At 45.5% G+C, this 1,088-nt stretch overlaps 1 protein-coding gene across 16 annotated transcripts in view; it reads right to left on the bottom strand.

The window, feature by feature from the left end:
* CLASP2 (cytoplasmic linker associated protein 2) overlaps positions 1–1,082 on the bottom strand; it is a 153,408-nt gene extending 152,326 nt beyond the window's left edge. For all 16 annotated transcript variants that reach the window (XR_004842303.1, XM_035896533.1, XM_035896523.1 and 13 more), the window contains exon 1: positions 871–1,082. Coding sequence is in view for 15 of the 16 variants with exons in the window: in XM_035896533.1 (XP_035752426.1) it covers positions 871–1,065 (195 nt within the window). In the remaining variant the exon portion in view is untranslated. The remainder of the gene's footprint in view (positions 1–870) is intronic.
* Between the last annotated feature and the right edge of the window lie 6 nt (positions 1,083–1,088).

The following is a 1,088-nucleotide window of genomic DNA, read 5'->3' on the forward strand; positions in this document are numbered from 1 at the left end:
CAAAAAAAGAAAAAAAAAAAAAAAAAAAAAAAAAAATCGCTAATGCAAATACGATTGCCCTTGGTAATAAAACTGCGCTGCCCGTCGCGTTATCGGCTGACCAACGTCAGAAAAAATTACAAATATTGCAATAGACGTGCGCGGGAGCAAGCACCGTTTTCCTGCAGCTGGGCCTAAAACACCGGGGGGGGGGGGGGAAAAAAAAATGCGAAACGTGAGTCATCATTGGGCTGCTATAAAGATACTATAGAACGTCCCGCATCCAGGGAAGTCACCTACAGACGATACAAACAACTTTAAACTTACAGGGGGAACCCCAGGAAGCAAAATTATTTCTTAAATCATATAAAACACACAGGGCGTAATACAAACCCGGTGAAGCAGCGATCTTTACGGCCTACAGAAAATAATGGCAATCCCATGCAACATTACACCCAAGTACAGAGACCGTGGAATGGGAGTGGTAGTTAAAAAAAAAAAAAAAAAAAAAAAAAAAAAAAAAGAAAATCACCACCTATCTTGTTTCCGAGTTAAGAAACACAAGCCGAGTATGTAAAATAGTTGCGTGGGTTTGTTTGTTGGGGTTTTTTTTAATATTCTGCACAAAAACGTTTAATCAAGGATAAAAGCAAACCGAAAAAAACCCCATCACTGCTTCTTTTAGGACAGAAGAATAGAAACAAGAAAATGTTAACCACCCCCTCCCAGAATTTCTGAATTTCCCTTGGGGGAGGGGGGGGGATACAAACTGGTACAAACGCAGCTTTATTTCTGCTCGCATCCGATTAAAAAGTAATCCGGAGCCCTGCACCTCCCTCCCATGATGAATCATGGTCCTCCCGTACCCAAGCCTCGCCGAGCAGCCTCTACCTTAAAATTACTGGAGTTGACCCATCCTGTCAATTCGTCGATCACTTTGTCGAGGCGCTGCTGGTCCTGCTCCAGATCGGGGGACCTCGCCGGGTCGCTCAGGTACTCCAGCAGCTCCTGGCCGACCTGCATCCTGCGGCCCACGTCCTTCTGCTGCACCTGGTCGCAGAAATAATCCATACCGGCAGGCTCCATCCTCGGCCGCTGCGGAAAAGTTT

Source organism: Egretta garzetta, unplaced genomic scaffold, assembly GCF_000687185.1.
Source record: "Egretta garzetta isolate BGI_Z169 unplaced genomic scaffold, ASM68718v1 scaffold170, whole genome shotgun sequence".
NCBI lineage: Eukaryota > Metazoa > Chordata > Aves > Pelecaniformes > Ardeidae > Egretta > Egretta garzetta.